Source organism: Agelaius tricolor, unplaced genomic scaffold, assembly GCF_023055355.1.
Source record: "Agelaius tricolor isolate 1412-34295 unplaced genomic scaffold, bAgeTri1.0.p SCAF_7, whole genome shotgun sequence".
In the NCBI taxonomy this organism is placed as follows: domain Eukaryota; kingdom Metazoa; phylum Chordata; class Aves; order Passeriformes; family Icteridae; genus Agelaius; species Agelaius tricolor.
This window is the reverse complement of record NW_027269267.1, coordinates 38,161,501-38,179,797: the sequence shown is the minus strand read 5'-3', so window position 1 is coordinate 38,179,797 and position 18,297 is coordinate 38,161,501. Positions and strand designations below refer to the sequence as shown.

General features: G+C 35.8%; 1 protein-coding gene across 5 annotated transcripts in view; it reads left to right on the top strand.

Moving 5' to 3' along the window:
* The window catches only part of GPC5 (glypican 5), a 602,268-nt gene that overhangs the window by 381,974 nt on the left and 201,997 nt on the right, over positions 1-18,297 (top strand). Inside the window, exon 8 of one of the 5 annotated variants that reach the window (XM_071430989.1) lies at positions 46-171. The exons of the other annotated variants lie outside the window; for them this stretch is intronic. Within the exon in view, the coding sequence (XP_071287090.1) occupies positions 46-86 (41 nt within the window). The 3' untranslated portion in view covers positions 87-171. Of the gene's footprint in view, positions 1-45; positions 172-18,297 lie in introns of those variants that run through there. 5 annotated transcript variants of the gene reach the window in all.

Sequence of the window (18,297 nt, the reverse complement as noted above, 5' to 3'; positions counted from 1 at the left end):
TTTAGCAAATTACGGCATTCCTAACCCGTTTGCTTCTATTTGCAGATAACTTTACCTTGCCAGAAAGAGCAAAAATAAGTTTGTAATGATGTCCCAGAAATTCTACCAAAAATCCTTAGATTTTGGACATTGATGAAATAGAAACTGCATACTGAACAGTTGTGGAAGAAGAAGGAAGAAAAGAACATTTCTCATTTGTAAGCTTAAAGACAGAAAATATCAAACACAAAGAAGAAAAAAGATGTGTTTATATGAGATAAACAGAGCACATTGAGCTAAATAATGTTTGTACAAATAAACAATTTTAAAGGGAATCAAAAGTAAAATGTTAAAATCTGGAGTAGTGATACATTTATAAACAGTTTTATTTTCCTTCCTATAAAAGTTCCAATAAAGGAAACATATAGAAGTTGAAGTATAGGCTTTCCTCAATATATGATGTTAAAATATTTTTGAACATAAATTCCCATTCAGTCTGAACTCTAAGTATTTTCAGCTTGCCATCTAAATGGCTGATAAATATTTCTTCTCAAAGTCCTTCCTCCTTTTTTAGTGTCTAATTGACTTTTATTTTATGTTCCAAATAATGAAATAGCACATTAAGTGCAGGGAAAAGTATGTCCAAACTTCTTCCATTGCAATTTCCTTTGCATGAGATGCAGTTGCCATGTGAGTTAACATCAAATACATACTAAATAAATCAAAGACCTCATTTCCTCAGATGAAACTGCAATATAACCATTAATGGTTCTCCAGAATTTTCATTGTAAACAAATGAGTTTCTCTTTTCATGTACCCTTCTTTCCACATCTTTATAGATGCCATAGCAATTATCAGTGTCCTGAATACAGCTATTAAACTTTCTGATTGCTTTACCATGTTTTTGAAATCTCAGAAGCACATATAAATCTATGGTGCTTGTTTGGCCTTAAAATAATTACTATCATATGTTCAACATACCTAGTTAAAAAAATCGGATGTTAGAGATTACCCTTTCTGAGATGAATTGCCATGTATAAAAAGTGATCCTAGCTGCCCGTCAATATTCTTCTGCCCAGCCCACAAAACCACACCAGGTTTATTTTACCTAATCTGGCAATTTTTCTCACTTCGGTTTGAGTTACAATTCTTTAGCAGGTAGAAATATTGCACTTTAATTCCAATGTAATTAGCTGCACTCTTCATCAGAAAAGTATTTCTCCAAGGCAAGGCTTCAGAGAGTAAATGAACTTGATTACACCTGGATTGCAGACAGAATCATTTAAATTTTTTCTTGCCAAGAGTCAAAGCAATTCCTTCCAGGTATGAGGGAAGGCTGATATCTCATGGCATTATCTTCCCTCTCCAAACTGCTATCAGGAACAGAGCTTTGAAGACCTTCTAATGCAGTCAAGAATTTAGCAGGTTCATTTTTTTATGGAAGAAGTGCTATCAAAGATGAAAAAGAAAACCAAATACATAAATTGAACATTCAAATACTTAAATATGAGCATTTTCTAAATATTTTGTCTGTAATATGGCACATTTGGTTTGCCTTAATCTCTGTAGACCTGTTTTCAGGAAGACAGGTAGATTTTGTATATGTTGTTTCTCTAGTTAATTTTCCTCCTACAGAATTTCCTCCATATTACCACTAAACCATGTTGGCATGTGTTAGCTTGGTTATTGAAAAGAATGTGGAAATGTACCCTTCACTTGAATATATTTTTCCCTCTCATAAGAATTTTGTTAGGGTTGTAATGAGTAACAGCTTGAGTGCTGTAAGAAGCTTTTTCTTGTATGTTGACCTTTGACACACATGAAACCACATTGTCTTGAATCCCTCTTTAATCAGAGGAAAGGCCTCCTCATCCAGCCATCCACCAAATAATGGTATGTGGTCAGCAGCCAGATTAGCCTGAAGCCAGTGCTCTAGTTTCTCTAGAGGCTGCCACTCACAATGAACACACACCAACCCCAAGCCCCAAACCAGCCAAAACTCATTTCAAGTGTTGAAGCTAAAGTGAAAAATTGAAGTTGTGGGATGCTTTTTCTACTTGTTAATAGAGGAGGGAAGGACTAACCTGGTTCCCTTAAATCCTGCATGACCTGTACATTGGAAAACTAAATTTCCATTTGGGTCCCAGCCACCACTTCATTCCACTTACTTTCTAGCAGTACCCAACCCTTTAAGCACCTACCAGAAGGCATCTACCCCACTGCCCCAGAAGTGTCCCAAAAACCAGCTTTCAATCACTACCAGGGAGTGCAGATGAAACCTGAACCTTTAGTCCATATGAGGTGAGGATCCCCAGTGAGTCACCAAAATATCTGCTACAGTAGTTACAGCAGAGACATCTTGAGAAAGAGCCCAAATCTTGAGTTGCTAGAGCATGAATAAGCACAAAGATTGTTTGAAATCAAAACCAGCTTTAAACTGAAAGGGGTTACATTTAAATTAGATATTCAGAAGAAATTTTTTAAGGGTGGTGAGACACTGGAACTGGCTCTCCAAACAAGTTGTGGACCCTTCATCTCCTCCATCCCTGGAAATGTTCAACACCAGGCTGGAGAGGGATTTGAGGGAATTGTGTAACAAAAGTGTCCCTGCCCATGGCAGGGGGTCCAAACTAGATGATCTTTAAGGTCCCTTCCAACCCAAATTGAATTCTATGGTTCTATGATTATACAATTCTAATGTGATATATGTTCTTTTAAAGGAAAAACAGGTTTAATTAAAAATTCTCATTGGGGAGGCATTGTAAATGTCTCTACATTTACAACTTTAGTGAAAAGTTGTACCTGAGCACTGCTGCTAAAACCAAAGAGCACATTCCACAGGGTCAACATATTTAAAGACAGATTATATTTTGAAAGTTTGACATATATTATATAAACCTTTGTCTTGAGGTTGTAATACCCTATTTTTGTCTTTTGTAGTGCCTTTATGGTTAATTATCTTCTTTCATTTTAAAATAGATATTTAAATTTCAGACTCTCATAGAAGGAGTACGTTTCATAAAAAGTGTTGTTTCTTTAAAAGACATCTTCTTTTTTTTCTTTTCCTAAACCGAAAAAAAGTATTTTTTCCACTGCTGTTAAAGTTCTACATGAAAGTGATACATACTAAAAATGAATGTGCAATAAAAAAGATAAGTAAATAAAATAATAATTCTCTTTATTGATCAAATGAAAAAGTTTATTGGTGACCTGTTACATAGATCTGCTGGCCAAATGGTCATTGACGAAACAGTCAATGCTTTTCTTTCCAAAAGTGTCTTTTAGATATTAACAAATTAATTGGTACTCACTCCTGGGAACCCTTCTGTCATTGGTTTCTCATGTTGTATGGATATTGGACCTGTGAAAAGTATTGCTCATTTCACTAACTCTCTTGGCTCTGCTTTATTTAAATTGGAATTCTCTATGAACCCTGTCCCATGTTAAGTGATTTGAGTTACAATCAAGTCTCTCTGCATCTGGATGGAGAGACGTGCATGCTCAGAGTGTGAGAGTATGTAAGGGCAATGTAAGGACACCTGGTTTGTGAGGCAGCTTGTGAATTTATTAATTCCCATTATAAAGAACCATATGAAGTAAGAAATTAAGCAGCCAGATACACAAACTAAGTATCAGGATGAAACAGAGTCACTAGAAAAGTCCAGAGCTCTGAGATCACTGACTGATAGGCCTTAGAAGGAGTCAACCAAAGCCTTGAGGATGTCCAGCCATTACTTTTTGACTGGTGAAAAGCAGTCTCATAAAAACCTGTCCTGGGATATGGGGAGCATTTTGTTAGATTGATTTTAGATTTTTAGATTGAATGATGGGAAAGGCTAAAGGCAAGGTAAAGGGGAGGTCTAGCTAGACTGAGGACAATGAATATGGGAGGAGATGGGATAAAGGTATCCACATGCATGTAAACAAACTGCTCATTGATGCTCTTTTCTGGCCAAGACTTTGGCCTAATTACCACAGCTTGTCTTCTGTTTCCAACTTTTTTCCTGTGTGTGACAATGGAAAACTTCAAGCCAGAGTAGATGTTAAGTAGACTAAGAGGTCTAGGCTGTTATCATAACTGTGTCAAGTAATCAGTGACACACACATTACAATTCTTGAGTCAGAAATCATTATCTTTTCAAGATAATTTTGATATTTATTAGTTGGAAGGAAGAGCCTCAAAATAGTTTCTAAAGCTGAGCAGTGATCACAACAATGTTTTTATGTGTGTCTTAATTCTCTACTTCATTGAAATCCCATTTACCCCCTTTCAATATCTGAGCGAATCAGACCTCACATATCTAGAACTGTTTCACAAGACCATCAGTTCCTTCTCTGCTCCTTCTGATTCAATTCCTTTTATAAAATCACAGTCCACATAAGATGCTGATTGTGAAAAATATTAAATGAAATTTCAGTCTTACATTCAACATATTGCCTTGTAACTGGGAAAATGTAGTTCCAAGGAGTGTCATCAGAGCCCTCATGGTACAGATATGGGTGCACAAGGGACAGCAGAGAGGAGTTTTCTTGAAAAGGAGGCTCAATTGGATTTATGCTCTGAATTTTCAATTGCAAATCTCTGAAACTCACTCCTATATTCAGATAGCTATGTTCCCTGACTCTTCTCTTTTTCATTGAAAAGGCAGCCCTTTGGTCCTTACATTGTCAAAATGCTGTGTAGTAACTGTGGATACAACAGTTTTTCAAGAGCCTTAATCAGTTGGAAACTCCTGCTTTAGGTTAGGGTGGAGTAGATGGGAATTGTCTCTATTTCCTGCTGAATACAAACTTCTTTACATACAGGAAGTTCAGATTCACAACATTCTGGAGAAAGCTTCATGACACAACACATTTCTGCAGCTGGGAATTAGGACTTCTAGCTGTGCCCTACAAGACCTAATGTTTTCACCACTATTCTTTTGTGCATTTTATATTATTTAAATGTTAAATAAGATATTAGTGTAAAAACCTCTAAAATCATTCAGGGTCATTAGTTTAGGGCCATGATCCCAGTTTAACATTTTTGGATAAGCACAGATTCATAGAATTTTAATACGAAGAAAAAAAAAAGAGCATAGTGCAAAGATAGAACAATTTAGACCTTGCAATAATATCAGTTCTGTCTGAATGAATGATGATAACTCATTAATATCCAGTACACTTCAGCATAATACTAGGCTCAACAATGCAGTACAATCTTAGGATGTGCTCTAGAAGGGATAAAAACATGTGATATATTATCAAAAACAGCAAGAAAGAGTTAACAAGTTAAAAATAGTGCAAAGACACAGGCAACAAGTAATTTTCTAAGCTTTAAAATTAGAGATAGCTTGCAAAATTACACTTCTTACTTTACTTCTACAGTTTCTCCCAACAGCCAAAATGTAATGCCTAGGGAAACATGTAAACATGAAGAAAGTATCGCTCTGAAGAATTCTCTTTGCTCTGTCATTCTTTTTTATTGGTGGTAACGGCAGGGTCTTTTGACTTATGCCTCAATGAATATTTAAAAAACTTTTGGGCTAAAAAGGACCCATCAAATCCAAATGTTCTTTTTTAAAATGGAAATTTTGAATTTAATTGAAAATATTTATTTTGAGATTGTGAAACTGTACAGGGAAAAAAATAATTTATCTTCCTTTATTGTGGAAGTACCTGATGGACAGCCCTGGCTGGATGTAGCCACAAAGATGACAGAAAGCTTTGCAGCAATCTCCTGTTAATAATCCTAAACATGATAAGGAAGAGTGGGAGACTTCAGGTCTATTTATCTCTTTCATCCTTGGTCCTGTAGCAGATTCTCTGGTTCTTTAGTGTCCCTGTTACAGACACCACCAGTAGAAGCAACACTGAAAACTCTGCTAGGCAGTCATCGTGCACATTGCATTTGCCCACTAATAACAACCTTTCATTGGCTGACAGTGCTTGATGCCCTCTGCTCCTGAGTGTCCGGCTAACTTCTCACAGGTCATGCAACCATACAATGGCCAATGTTGTAAAAGACCTCCAGGATAATCAAGTTCAACCGTTGAAACTCCTACATTCTTAAGACTAATCATGAGGGTAAGTACAGCTCAGTCTTCAGGAGAGTGCAGCTCACTGCTCCCATTAACCTCTTTCTAGAACTGGAAAGAGGACTTCTGCCAGCCCCTGATGAATCCTTCCCAACTGGGCTTCCTTCCTATCAGCATGAAGTATATTACCACTGCTAAATCCAGTCCAAAGTCTTTTTTCAGTGTTCCTGGGGGGTGGGTTTGGGGAATTGTTTGGTAACAGGAGTTGATCCATACCATACCATTCTCAAACCATACCATTCTCTGCAGTCAGATATTTTGGGCTCTCTTTGATATAATATAAAATATTGACATACATGGATTACTTTTCAGTGCCCGTGGAAGGAGAATAAATATATTTTGTAACCTGCACTATTAAGCTTCATGAAAAATGGCATTTATCTCAGGTATGCAGGGCTACTCAAAGGACTGGGAAAAGGATCACTGAGATGATAACACAGCACAGCAAGATGTGGGTGGACCCTTACAGCTAGTTTCATACAAAAATGAAACTTTGTCTTTGCCAGTAGTCTTTGTTCAAGGGAGTACAACAACTACAAGAAGAAAAGCAGATTCAGAGTGATTTTTTTTGTAGTATTCTTTCGTAAATTTGTTAGAGCAAGTTCTGGAAGCTTCTGTTGAGATATAGCAAAAGCATTTGCTGTGTGCCACATTCCCCTTATTGCACACAAAAGAAAAATTGCAAAGTTGTGCATTGTCTTTCAGTGGAATGAGCAAGCTTCTTACAATGATGAAGATTTAACAGAGTGCTGAGATCATTCTTCTTTTACCAAAAATTAGGATTCAGTACTCTTCTGTTTATTGTGACTGTGGAGGAAAATAGGAATGAGATAACAGCAAGGTCTAGGAGGCTGAATAGATACCAAGTATTTGTTACACTGGTCCTAGAGAGAGAGGCATCTACTGTCAAATGAAAAGTATATTATGTGCAATTTAATTACCCACTAGAAAGAATAGTGGGGTGGGGGGGAGGGGAGAAGGGCAGGGTAGTAAAATATATATAGTCTGTATTTTGAAATCCATAAACCTAATTTCTGAAATAGGACAGTACATTTGTACATAAACTTCAGAGTGATTATTTATTTATTTATTTATTTAGTCATGAGAATGAATAGATCACTACCTGGCCCTCCACTTCCCCTTGTGAAGATGTTGAAGATTACAGTGAGGTCTTTCCTCAGTCTCCTCCAGGCTGAACAGTCCAAGTCACCTCAGCCACTCCTCATTTGGCTTCCCCTCCAGACCCTTCACCGTCCTCATTGCCCTCCTTTGGACACTGTCTATAGCTTAATGTCTTTGTTTTATATTGTGGTGCCCAAAACTGCCCTCACTGCAGAGCAGAAAGGAACAATCCCCTCTCTTGCCCAGCTGTCAGTGCTGTGCCTGATGCACCCCAGGATACATTTGGCCCTCCTGGCTGCCAGGGCACTGCTGACTCACATTTGTCTTGCAATCAACTAGGAGAAAAAAAATGAAAAAAATGTTCAATGTATTTTTAATTCTAAATTGAAACAGTAAAGCAGAATTCATAGTAACACCAGACTGCAAGTTGGAAGGAAACCCCTCTTTCTAGAACAAAGCAGAAAATTACAGTATATTTCTACATTGATAGTCGTAGAATATATTGACAGGTGACATTAATGTCAAATAGTAAACTTGAACACACTTAAATCAAAAATAGAAGTGAACAGTTTATCTACAAATCATGGAGTTATTTTTTTGCATTTGAGCAGTTGTTGAATCTTCAGGTGCAAAATAATTCATTATTATTTCAGTTTTGAACCATCTTGCATGCAGTACCTTATCATATAGAAACTACATATGTTATAAATTAGGTACATTTCTCAGTGAGAAAACACCAGGGATCTTCCTGTAATGTTTATTTTAAGGAGACTAGAGTAAATGGTTCTCTTGGGTAAATAGCATCACTATATTTTCACAGATGAATTCAAGTGTGCGGTCAAGTAGTAGGTACAGTTAAGAATTTCACATATGAAAATAAGCAGATGCATGATAATCTGCTCATCTGTTTCCAATAGAAAAAAAATATTTATTTACAGAACATCTAAAATTGGATTAGGAGATCTTTGGAATATTGTGGTTTGGAAGAAGTAGACTCCTTGGGTGATCCAAGAGGCCAGTGATGGGAGAGCATGCTGCTGCTATCTGTAGGGCACTTCATGAAATCCAGGTCAGCAGTGGTTAAGTAAGCAAATTTATATAAAAGTAAAATATATTTTAAACTTCATTTCTAGAACTGTAGTATAAAAAGTGTTTCTTTAGGAGCTCTTACAAAATGAGTGAATAGTTTGCCCTTTTATTCACCAATGTTTAAGAGTCATGAGCCATCTAAACTTTCTTTTGCACCTGACAGCAATGACTTTTTTGACCCTTTTTGAAGTGCTACTTTCTATTGGAGCAAGTAGCGTGGCTTGGTGGGATTTGTGGAGCAGAACACTTGTTTTCCAGGACCAGCATTGTAAATATATGAGGGGTTTTAATGAAGTCTAGCTCCAGTCTAGTTTTCTATCATCATCATCATCATCATCATCATCATCATCATCATCATCATCATCATCATCATTTATTGATATTATTATACTATTTTTATTGTTATTATTGTTATTATTGATAATATTGTTATTATGTGATTAGTTGTTGGAATGCACTAGGAATACTCCTAGAATCCCTCCTTCAGTTCAGTTCCATTCTGGCTTGAAGCCAAGTAAAATGGCTTTGAAAAAAACCCAAAGCTAATAGTAATCTATCTTTCAGGTATTTGGAATATCATCATCTCACCTGTCATCTCACACTGAAAGAGATGAAAAAGTGAGAAGCAAAAACTAGTCTGATATACTGGATTTCAGAACTCTTCTGCTAACCCTTAACTGGGAGGTTTAGGAAAACTGACCAATTTCTGACAAAATCTAATTGTATAAGTGGACAGACCTGAATGAAAGATGTACAAATGGACTTTGTGGTACAAACACTGTGTTCTAGACACACTTGTCTTCACAGAAATCTTGATGGGCTGAAACAAGGCTGGCTGTAACAAGGAGATCAGATGGGTAGAGAGAAATAAATTAATATAAACAGATTTTTTTTCCACTGTTAGACTAAACTATTTTGTCACAGAATAGTTGAAGCTGGAAGGGACCTATGGAGGTCATTTGGACCAAACCCACTAGGTGTCTGCTGAAGCAGAGACACCTAGAATCAACTGTCTAGGACCATGTCCAAATAGTTTTGAATATCTCTAGGGATGAAGACTCCACAACCTCCCTGGCAATGTGTGCCACTGCTTGATCACCTCCACAGTGAAAAAGTGTTTCCTGATGTTCAGAGAGAGCATCCTGTGTTTTAGTTTGTGCCCATTTAACTGGCAATAACTTCATCATAGAAGGTTATCAGATTGGTTTCCAGGATTAGTTGTTTGATTACCTGCCCAGGGATTAAGGTGGGCCTTACCAACCTGTAATTCTTACTAACATAATTTCTCTGAAATAGGAAATTAGTGAGTTTATTGAGATTTTTCTTAATTTTTTTTCTGTTGCATAATGGACAATGGACAAGAACACAGCAATCAGCCTTAGAGACGTGATAGCTGGAAATTGAAGTCGAGGCATCCAGATTTCCAGGCTCTTATATAACTGCTAGATTTTTTTTTTTTTTAATGTGCTACTATTCTCAGGAATATAAACAAGTGTTTCATAGGTAATTCTGAACAAGTTAATCACCCTATGCAGATGTCTAGTGAAACAATTCAATTTTTAAAATATCCCTATGTGAAAAATCCATCATTTTGTGAACTATTTTAGCATATTGGGTAATCACAAAATATCACTTCCTAAGCAGATTTTTAAGGGAGGTTAAATTTGAAATTAAAATAGTATTCTCCGATTAGGTTTAGAAACCACCATACAGTGATCTCAATATAGACTTACATAAACACAAACATGGATAGATAGATAGATAGATAGATAGATAGATAGATAGATAGACAGACAGACAGAAAAACATTTTTAGTATATCAGCCTCGTTTTACTTATAAATCTTATAGGTTACTATTAGCCTTTAAAAGTAGGTCTCCAAATTTTCCAACATTATACTTCTCAAGTACACTGTTTAGTTTAAATAAAGTAAAAATCAACAGGTTGGTAAAATTGAACATTTCATGTCTCTAAACTGGATAATATAAAACTGGCTGGGAGAAAACATTTCATAGCATACAATTCACTGGCATTCAGTAACATATAGGATATATTCTGAGTTTATTGAGTTAAGAGATAAAACTTGTAAGTAATTGCAACAGAGGGAATATTTGTATTCATCTTGTTGGAATCTGATCAGCAGAATATATGCCAGATATTGAAAGAATTGTTTTTAAAATAGGAATAAAATACTCTCTAATCCTTAAGGTGCTGTAAAAAGAGTTCTGAATGCATCTGTTAATGTTCTAGGCACATAATACAAAGAGTATTACTTTTTTTCTAATACATAATAAAAAAGAGAAAAGAAATAGAATGAAATTAAGAAGAAGCAGGTGAGATAATAAAATCAAGACACTCAAAATTATTTCTGTATCTCTTAGGAAAGCACTGGAACCCCGAAGAATAGCACTATTATTTTATAACAACTGCATTTTGATTCCATGTGTATTTTACATAGCATTTTCAAAACCAGAAACAGCTTCAAAATCCTGTCCTTTGATAATCTGTGATCTACAGTAGTTTTAAAAACTATATTGGTAAGTGAGAAAATGCATACCAAGGACATGCTTTATTACCTGAAAGTTAAATCTATGTTGGAACTTATTGCTGTTAAGAGCAGTTTTTCTAAACCAGGGAATGAATTCTCTAAAGTCTGTATTTTTAAGCCTTTTTTTTTCCTAAATGTAATTGTTGTTGCATTTGTATTGTGTTAACAAACAACTGGGAGTAGTTACTCTTTGTTCCCAGTGGATACTGAAAGTCCTTGCAATCTCTTTGAAAGTTCCCTATCAAAACAGGACAGGAAATTGACCTTATTTTCTGTCTTCCAACAACAAGATGCAATCCAAGTGGGAAAGTGTCATGGGAGGTATGATCCTATAAGTCAGATATGCCCAGCTGTACATGGGGGTTGTTGACATACTACTCTAGCAGTTAATGGTGTTATAAGTACAAAGAATAAGTACTATTTTTAAACAATTTGTTTGTTATAGAAATACACCAAAAATATTCTAACAAAAAGCATTGTACCACAGGTATGTACCAATCTAAGCTAAAGCTAAAAGAATTTGGGCAATAGCCAGCTCTAATTGTCTTGGAGGCTGCTAGCAATGAGAGGACTCATTTGGACCCTGTAAGGCTACAGAGTCTGACATTATCAGAAGGCTGTGTCACATTTTCTGCTTGGCTTCTAACACTGTAAGTCACAGCAATGGAAAAAGTCACATTACATTTTCCCTGCTGTTTAATCACGTGTAATTCATATCTTTAAAACTGCCTCGTAGCTCTTAACTTTTTGAAGTACAAAATAGTATAAAACACTGTTTAAATTATTTGCTCTCTTGTATAACTCCTGTAAGATTTCACATTACAAGTAATTAATAGATTTTATTTTTGCAAGCTCTACTTTTTGGCTTACATATGAAGGATTGAATAAGAATACATCTGTTTATTTCAGAAAAATTATGGTCTGGTAGGAAACTCCTTTCCTTTTCCACCTCGCTCTGAATCTGATGAAAGGGCAAAGTGTTTAAATAGCATCCAGACATATCTTGGCAACCGATGCTTTAGTAACATTTTGATCAATGTGTCAGCCTCTTCATCCAGGAGCCACAGGGGGTAGGAAATTGATAATTGGTGATGCAGCTCAAAAGATCACATGAAACTCATAGGAAAATGAGCACTTTCTGTTTTACTGCTGCTTTGAGATTTGCTTAAGACATACCTTCTCAAACTAAGTTACAAAAGCTTTTGGTTTGTTTCTTTTTTTTTTCTGTTTTCAAATATAAGTATTTTTCTCTATTGTTTCTCTGGTGGATCTGCTGTGTGATAAGCTGAGTACTTTGCTGACAGTGAAGTACCATGGATACACATTAATCCCTGAACCTTAATTTACAGGCATTTCCTTAGAAGTGCTGTTGTTGTTTTTTATTCGTTATTGACACAACATGGCTGCTTTAGTTATAAACAATTAATGTTGTAACTGCTCAAGGGCTGCACATACTCATCCTAGTTATTTCTTTCTCTTAGAGCTCGAATTTTCCTTTAACAATTTTTTCATACATAAGCCCTAAGTAGACTAATATTTCATTGCTGCACTTTTTACTCTTGATGTTTTGTTCTACTGACTGGAATTATAAAGAGTTAACAAATCTTTCATTAACTAGAACTATTTTCCATGAATAAAAAATATACTTTATATAAAAGTATACAATTTTGGAATTTCTTTTTGCATTACACTCAGCTGGCTATCTGAAGAAATGAGGTTAGCTATTGTGATTTAAATAAGGGATCAGTCTTGCTTTTGTTACCTTATTGGAAAATCTTTTATTTTGGTGTTCTTTGGTTTTGGTTTTCTTAGCTGTGCTCGGAAGAAACAAAAGGAAATTAGTTAAAATTTTTTGGAGACTGAGTGGTGATGGAAGGCACTTTAATGACAATCATTGTCCTAAATTATCTCATACACAGGGTATTCACATGGAGCACCTCTTAATGTTCAGGTCACAGTTCAGAATACTGTTAAACTGGGACTTTACATTGAGTGCATGTGTGTCTGTGTATTTAAAATTATTATAATAAATTCAATGTTCCTTTAATAACTGAAAGGTAGCATCAGTCCAAATTGATGGAAGTTTGTTGGAGTTCTGCACCACTGGTGCTGCTTACTTTTCCTCAAAGACAAAGGAGAAAAGCATGGGTAGTTACTGACTAATGAAGAAAACCAATCTATGCCAAGAACATTTTATTGTTGGTACTTTGAATTATAGAAACAGAATAACCTGAGTTGGAAGGGACACACGAGGACCATCAAGTCCAACCCTTAGCCCTGCATAGAACATCCCCAAGAGTCACACCATGTGTCCAAAAGCATTGTGCAAACACTTTAACTCTGTCAGGTTGATGCTGTGACCAGTGCCCTGGGGAGCCTGTTCCAGTGCCCAACCACCCTCTGGGTGAAGAATCTTGTTCTAGTATCCAACCTAAACCTCTCTTGACTCAGCTCCATGCAGTTTCCTCCAGTCCTGTCACTGGTCATGGTTAAATACCAGCTGTGCACTCTGGCAGACAGAGCAATCCCCTTGGTGTTAAGTCCATAGCAGCACGATTTTGTACATCCATATTTCAAAATTACTTGGAGACAGTCATTGGTTTTAGCACTTTCACATGATGAAACACTTTCACATCATGAACACCTCTGTAGAAGTAAGCAGCCATGGAAACTCCCAGTGGCTTTGTCTACAGAGCAAACCTAGATGTTCATTTTAGAGCAGATATTTATATTTGGACATAAATGCCGTCCTGTGCTGCTCAGTTATTTCAGTGTGTTCTTCCTGGAGTTATGTTGTACTCTTATTCTTGGATGTCAGTCAGTAGAGTTGCTTTCACCGTCTCATTCATTTCACAGTCATGCAGGTTTGCTTGGCAGTCATAGGGACAAAACAGACCCTTTCAGAGGGTGATTATTCCTCCCAATTATTTTAGATATTTATCTTCAGATTGGATGAATCACACTCTAAAGGTGTATCTGTCTTTTCATAAAATTTTAAAAGCCCTCTGATGGGTTTAAATTAGGTTATTATTTCAGCAGCTAAATATGTTTGGGGTCAATTCTGGTGAAGGTAAAATAAGCCCAGATAAGAGTCATTATATCTAAAATCTGTTTGCAGCCTTGTTGTTACATGCAGATGGAAAGATTACTTTGGCCACCACATGTCAGCTGAAGTCAAAATGAAACTGCAGACTATACTCTGCAAAAAGATGTGAATGTTAAAAAAATTAATACCTATTAATAAATGAAAAAAATTCATGCCTATCAATAAATGCTGGTTTTAGAGTTCTAGTCATGATTTAAACATAGATTTTCCAGCTTCATCAGGTGAAAAGATGAAGTAATCTTTCATTCAAGAACTGATGTCCTTTCTAGACATTCTAGGACTTTCAAGAACAAAGTCCTTTCTAAGATGCAGAAACTTAAAAAAAATATTATATTTAGTTCCGATTTCTATTGTATCACAGATACTTATAACAGTACTGTCTGATTCCTTTAGATTTTGAACTTCTCAGCTTTTCAAAACAGTTTTATACTCAGTTCTAAAAATTTATAGTCAGACATTTTCTTGAGGCATGTAAAAAATAGCAAGCTTTATGACCCTGGTCTCTTCATTACTGCATTTGTATACCTTTGAGTATTTTTTTTTTCTTGTGCACATCATTTTTGGGACAACTTCTCATGTGAATTGTAGGATTTTTGTACTTTTAACTTTATATAGGAATATTTGTATCTCCACAGTTCTCTATGTGGAAGTGAGAAATTTGAAATATATAAAGACACTTTTAAAATACACTATTAAAATAGTTATGTTGTTATATTGAATATATCTTTGCATTATTTAAAAGTGACATTTTGAAAAAAAGTCATGTTCACTAACCCGGATGGTTTTGTCAATAATCATTCATCACATTTGCTATAGATGCTCATCCAAGAGCTTGGTCACAAAACTAAGATGTGAGATAGATGGTGACCTGGAACAACACTGCAACCTTCACCAGGAAATTAAGGTACAAAACCATGACATTTAAAAGCAAAGAATAAAGAATATTTATTTTAAAATAATTCCTGGGTTTTGAGGGAGTGTTTACCCAAGGAATCAAATGTAAATGGCACAGGTAAGGGACAGAAATGTGAGCTATGCTCTGACAGCAGTAATTGTGTGAATTATATAGGCAAGCATATATTACAGACAGACTTGTTTATACTGGGATCCTGCTGAGTTAAGGATAATCTCCTTCAGTTGGAAACATCTACTCTTCCCACTGTATCTACCAGGAACCTAAGGAAAATGCTAGCATAATCACTTACTTTTCTGACAGCTACATTTATCTGAAGTAAGTCCTATCAAATATAAGAAACATACAAGCTTTTCTAAAGACAAAGACAACTGTAAATGTGTTCACCCATCACTCAGTTACATAAATAATGACTTTTCCTTCCCCTATTATTCTTAGTTTTTAAATCCTCTAGAATATCTCAAACTCTGCAAAGTGCATGTTGATTTTTTTCCTCGCATCCCCCCTTGACAAGGAGCGGCCTAGATTTGCCTGGAAAGCTCTTGTCATTCATCTTTAACCAGACCAAAAAAGCAAGATAACTTGGAGTATTATCATGAAAATCCCATGTCCAGAGTCAAAAAAAGCATCATGAGACAAGGGTACAGATGTTGCAAGATAAATTGGTTGTTTCCTTAACATTTTTCATTCTCATGATGGTTTTTTTTTAGTGACAGGTCTTTTTTTACAGTGCTCCTGTCTGAATATAGTACTCAAGGAATTAGAGCCAAAAGGAATAAAAAAAGATTGTGGTTTTCTTCTTTTTAATTCCAATGGGTTTTTCTTCCTTGTTTTTTTGTTTTTGTTTTTTTTTTTTTTTTTTTTTAGTTTGGTTAGGTTTGGTTTTTCTTTTGTTTGTTTGGTTTTGGTTTGATTTTTGTTTTATCAGGAGAACAGAATACTTGGGTACCATTTGTCAATCCAGCCATAATCCATCCTTCCTTCCTTCCTTCCTTCCTTCCTTCCTTCCTTCCTTCCTTCCTTCCTTCCTTCCTTCCTTCCTTCCTTCCTTCCTTCCTTCCTTCCTTCCTTCCTTCCTTCCTTCCTTCCTTCCTTCCTTTTAAACTATTCTTATGCCAATCCTCTATTTTTCTTGCTTTTGCTCTTCTAATTCTCGTCCCCATCCTGCTTGGGACAAGAGGACTGAACAAGCTGCTTGCCAGGGTCAACCCACCCCACCCTGCTATGAGCAGCTGAGATAAAGATCAGCAATATAAGGTGGGATTTAGTTTCCTGAATCTGCCATTCCAGGTGCCCTAAAGTATCTTACGTGAACCCTGCTACTTTTCTAGAGAAGGATGAGATGTATGACTTCTAGAGGAGTATGTCTATCACATCCTGATTTCCTTATCCATTCCCCCTCTTCCTATGATGCTGGGACTTTTTTTTTTCTTTTGTGGAACCTAAGAAAATATTGACAGGTGTGCACAGCACAATTTAGAGAGCTATTCCTTCATCCCTAAAGTAGGTCACCTGAACACAGAGTCTTTGGGGCCCTTAGAGCCAATGAGCATGGATGTTGTGGTACAGTGCCAGACCTCAGATATGAAAAAGAAGCTGTGGTGACAGTCAAGCATGGCAAATTACACTGTGTGCCTCTATTAAGGAAATTGAATAGATCCCCAGATGCCCTTTGACTGTGATAGATGCACAGATAATTAGTGTATAGTCAACCTCCAGGCACTTAGATGTTGAATGCACAGAATTGAATCTAACCTTGTACATACTCACCATTCATCTAAGACCAAGAACTGGTTTTAGATTGCTTTTCATTATTTAATATTAGTTTTAAGGAGAGAACGGCTAGAATTAACTATGAGGTTTAAAACTACTTTGCTAAGGCCTCTACAAGGAGAAATTCATGCTATTCTTTTTCATTGTGTGCTGATATATGACAATATATACAGCATAATAAATTGGGAGAAAAAACCTGCAGAGGATGACATGATAACTATGCATATTTTATCTACATAATCTATGACTGTTCTCTGGGCCACAGAGTGATATTAAATTAATATATTAGAATTTACTGCTAAGATTCATAATGGAAGACTATTCTAAGTATCTGCCCTTTGTTTAACAGTGCATTGAAATCTTTTACTTTAATTCAGATGAACAAAATAAAATCTCTTTAAAAAGGCAGATGAGAAGCATTGACATTGGTAATAGGTGAAGGGGTTATAATGGCAAAGGAAAATTTACTGGACTGCTTCTCTTTTTCCTAGAGAAAGTCCATACTAAATGTAGACGTAGGAGAATATAAAACCAGGAAATTTTGTGAGAGGATGTGAGGGAGTAGGCAGAGGAAATAAGCAAATTTATTAAAAGATCACAATACAGCTGAATAAAGAAGTGTGTACAAAGATGGTCATGGCAGAATTAACTCATATCTTCATAAGAAGTAAACCAAATAGAGATGAGAAAGTAGGAACCTAAAATTTTTATTCACCCAGAAGTCCAATCTGTACATGAGTAGTATTATATTTATAACCCAGAGTCCCTTTAACTTTCTGAGGTCTAAAAGTTTCAGACCTAGTTAAGGTATGAGTATGTAATTAATTAAATAATATACCAGAGAAGATAAAATGAAAAATTATATATATTTTTAAAGGCATGTGATTTTTACTCAAATTACTCAGGAAGAAGGAGGAAAAGATTTTTATGAGTGATGTGAAGCAGATAAAACATTAAAGCTCAGATGAAAAGTGAAAAACTATGATACACTGGTCAACAGAAGCTGCAAAGCACATGATTGTAAGGAGAATATACAGGGAAACTGAAATTACAGAAGGATTTTCTTTAGTGAAAATCAAAACCTAGGAAGTTAATAATGTCATGTACACAAGAGTGGATTAGGCAAGCAAATTACCATGTAAATAAGTTGTTAAAACAGAGGCACGAGCACAGAAGACAGTGCTTATATCTCTGTTATTATGTAAATGACTAAATAGATGGGGTTCCAGACAATCTTCCCTGAGGATTCATACAGAATCTGTTCATGGACTGAACTTTGGGCTTGATTGCAGGAAAGACACTTTTTTCTTGGTCTTTTTAGTCAAGAGTCAAGTAACATCAAAAGAAATTAGCTCTTAAGCTGGATGTCATAGAGAAAAATGTGAGGACACAAGCCAAAACCAAGATGGCACTAAACCAATGTCTGCTTGCTTGCAATGCCTATTTTTTGCTAGACAAAAACATTTAGCAGTGTTTTTTCCTGAAGAAAAATTAAGCAGCATTCATTATCCTTTTCCTCCAAAATACAAAACCTGACTTTCTATAAAATAGACTTCATCTATGGAAGGACAAAATATGTATTATTAAAAACACTTTAATTGGCTAACTTGTTGTACTATATGGTCTGTAATTCCATATTCAGTACTCAGAGCTTTATGACCTTTGAAAATGTAGCTCAGAATATACCACAA